The sequence below is a fragment of the Liolophura sinensis genome, chromosome 1 (assembly GCF_032854445.1).
Source record: "Liolophura sinensis isolate JHLJ2023 chromosome 1, CUHK_Ljap_v2, whole genome shotgun sequence".
Lineage (NCBI taxonomy): Eukaryota > Metazoa > Mollusca > Polyplacophora > Chitonida > Chitonidae > Liolophura > Liolophura sinensis.
The window spans coordinates 73555455-73558403 of record NC_088295.1 but is presented as its reverse complement, the minus strand read 5'-3'; the positions used below and the strand labels follow the sequence as shown (position 1 = coordinate 73558403).

Genomic DNA, 2949 nt, shown 5'->3' with positions numbered 1-2949 from the left:
TGAGGCTGTTCGTGTATTTTAGATTAGAATTTCGATGTCAAATGCCTTGTTACTATTTCAAATACTATTTTCCTGCTCAGACTCATCCATATTAAGTCACCCATCGTTTGCCTCTGTGAAAGTGGAAACAGACGTACAAAACCTAACTCATATGCACATCGCGCTTTTACGCTATCTGAAGTCAGCCAGTGTACTAAACAGGCTAGGGCAGATGGTGGTGAGTGTGTATGGACGAAGTATCCACAATGTCTGGAAACTTCTAAACGGTCAAGTATACAGGAATAGTATAGGAACGTCTCCGCTAAGGATTTCTCCACTCTCTATACTACATGTACTATTCCTCACAGGGACTTAAATTTCTATTATTTTATGATGAACTGTTTCTGTGTTAACTAAAACCGACCAAGGTTACATGAATGTCAGAAGTAAACAAGGTCCTCTTCAGTTTCGCTACATAATTTAGAATGGTTACCATTCATGGGGTGTCTCCTTGTAATGTTCTTTGTTCTTGAAATGTTATTCAAGCAGACAGATTACGAGGGACAATAGAACTGTTATATAACTATTTTAAAAAATCATCAGTTCGCGAAGCATTCAAATCTGTTTCAGTTAATGAATGCAATCCGTCAAAAGAGACATTATCAAACATATTTACTATACATAACATTTGAATTAATCTTCTGATCATTCTACTTCCGTTGATATCATTTTGGGTTGGAGGCTATTAGACCGATAAAGTTAAATGGGTTTATCAAATGCATTTCTCCCCATTATATCATCGATAAACACATTGCAAAGAAACGGTGATGATTAAGTTGTCGATTATGTTTACTCTCCACTATGGTACAGGAGGCCATGCGCATTTCATATTAAACATGTGAGGAAAGTAAATATGAAACTGCTTTCATAAAGGTTAAAACAAATGACTTTCAGCTCAGTATAAATGTCGGCAAATTAAACGCTCTGTCTGTGGTCGACTAAGCAAGTTCAAGTGTGTTTTTCCGCTAGATGAAGCTAGCCGGGCTGTGTAGAATACAGCGCAGGATAGTATATGCTGATGGTAAGTTATCATACCCGGATCGCTTGTGTTCGGTAGAACGATGATACTGTTCATATGATTTCTTAACGTGAATTCCTGCCTTGATGTGGCTCATATCCAATCATGCATAGTGTTGACGGATACAGTTCCACTCTGATCATCTGCCTAAGCAAAGGCTCTGTTTATTATCATAATAGAATTAACAGGTCATCTGGACATGCACTGAGGTACATCTATATTTTGGTACAGTTTACATTGTGTAAGTTTACATTGGCCAGGTATCATGACCTTGATCGCTTTACTGAGAGTTACCAGGCATTGCTGTGACAATTATCATATAGTTTAGAGATACTTCTTTTCCCAAGTGATCTTTGTCCTTCAGTCAAAGACACATGCATATCATACTTGGTATGACCTGTGAGAATTCGTATAAATATATCCCGCAAAAGATGCGGAAGTGATCGGGTTGAAGTCATATTTATAGTAAATGGAGAATCTATTGTACATATTGTGTTCCCTAAATTGTTTCATGCATATGGCAATACTCAGTATTTTATATTTCGATTTAAAGCCCCTTTCGGAAGTATTGATCTGATCAGAAGATTATGCTCCTCTTCCTCCTCCTTCCCCCAACGAAAAAAATTATGATATATGTCTTAAACTGACCGGTTTGGTGAGAGAGGAACACTTGTGAAACCTTGCATGTGGGACAAGTTATAGCTTAGAATAATTGTCGATACCAGAGCAAACAATTTAATACCATAATGAATCATTCTGAGCTGTATACATCTTAAGGAAACTTCAAAGTGCTACTTCAGTACGGCCAATGACTGGCTATTCTCCTGTAAATGTCTGACAACATCATAATCAGTGATAGTCAATCACAGTGTCCTATCTCTTGCAGGTTCTGCCTTTGGAGACAGAAACAACACTTACTCAGCTTCGACGAATGAAAAGTAGTTCGGATAAGTGTGACCAACGACTTAACGAATTCTGTTTTAACCCTTCGTAGGCGATTACATATTGATCGTGCTGGCAACTGACCATGGCATCAGAGCAAACATACCCTAATACATCTTTAATGGGTTTCAACAGCAGTTTGTCAGCTGATGGTGCGGACAACTCTAGTGCTCAAGAACTGGAAAGCCACGCGGAATACTGGGCCGCCGCATGGCTCAACAGAACAACGCCATGGATAGCCTTACTGGTAGCTGTTTTGGGCAACGGAGCTGTGATTATCACCGTGAGAAAAATGAAAACATTTACATCTCTGGTTTTGTTTGTGACATACCTGGGCGTCACAGACACCTTATGCATAATATTCAATTTTCTCTACACTCAGCTGACCCGCTATAAAGTTCCTCTCGGTAACGGTGGATGTAAAGCACTACACTTTCTCATGAACTTTACGACACCTGTGGCCAACTGGACGGTTGTTCTCATGACCCTGGAACGTTTCGTGACCGTCTTCTTTCCTTTCAAAATATCCCGAGTTTTCAGCCTGAAGAAATCTGTCCTAGCCCTTTTAATAACGGCTTTCGTTTTACTGATTCACGCCTCGTTCGCTCTGTGGCTCTATATCGAGGTTATAGACGACGGTTATATCTACTGTGGAGAAGAACCGTCCCTTCAGGATGTCTCCAGGATAATAACTTGGGTTGATTTGCTCTTGTTGTCTCTACTCCCTTGCTTGATCCTTATTTTTCTGAATAGCGGCATCATTGTGAAACTAAACAAATCAGCCAAAGTGCGTCGAGAGGCCATGAATACTCACCTTTTGAGGGGTGACACTGCCAATTCATCTAGACCCCCAGTGTCACAACAGCACATTAATTTGTCTGTTATGCTGGTAACGGTATCTGTAGCCTTTGTCATTCTTCAACTGCCTATAACCATTTTCTATCTTGTGG

At 39.8% G+C, this 2949-nt stretch overlaps 1 protein-coding gene across 1 annotated transcript in view; it reads left to right on the top strand.

Annotated features, from left to right (window-relative positions):
* Positions 1–1027: 1027 nt before the first annotated feature.
* LOC135463901 (probable G-protein coupled receptor B0563.6) overlaps positions 1028–2949 on the top strand; it is a 2660-nt gene continuing 738 nt past the window's right edge. The window contains exons 1-2 of the mRNA XM_064741368.1: positions 1028–1060; positions 1944–2945. Coding sequence (XP_064597438.1) covers positions 2085–2945 — 861 coding nt within the window. The 5' untranslated portion in view covers positions 1028–1060; positions 1944–2084. The remainder of the gene's footprint in view (positions 1061–1943; positions 2946–2949) is intronic.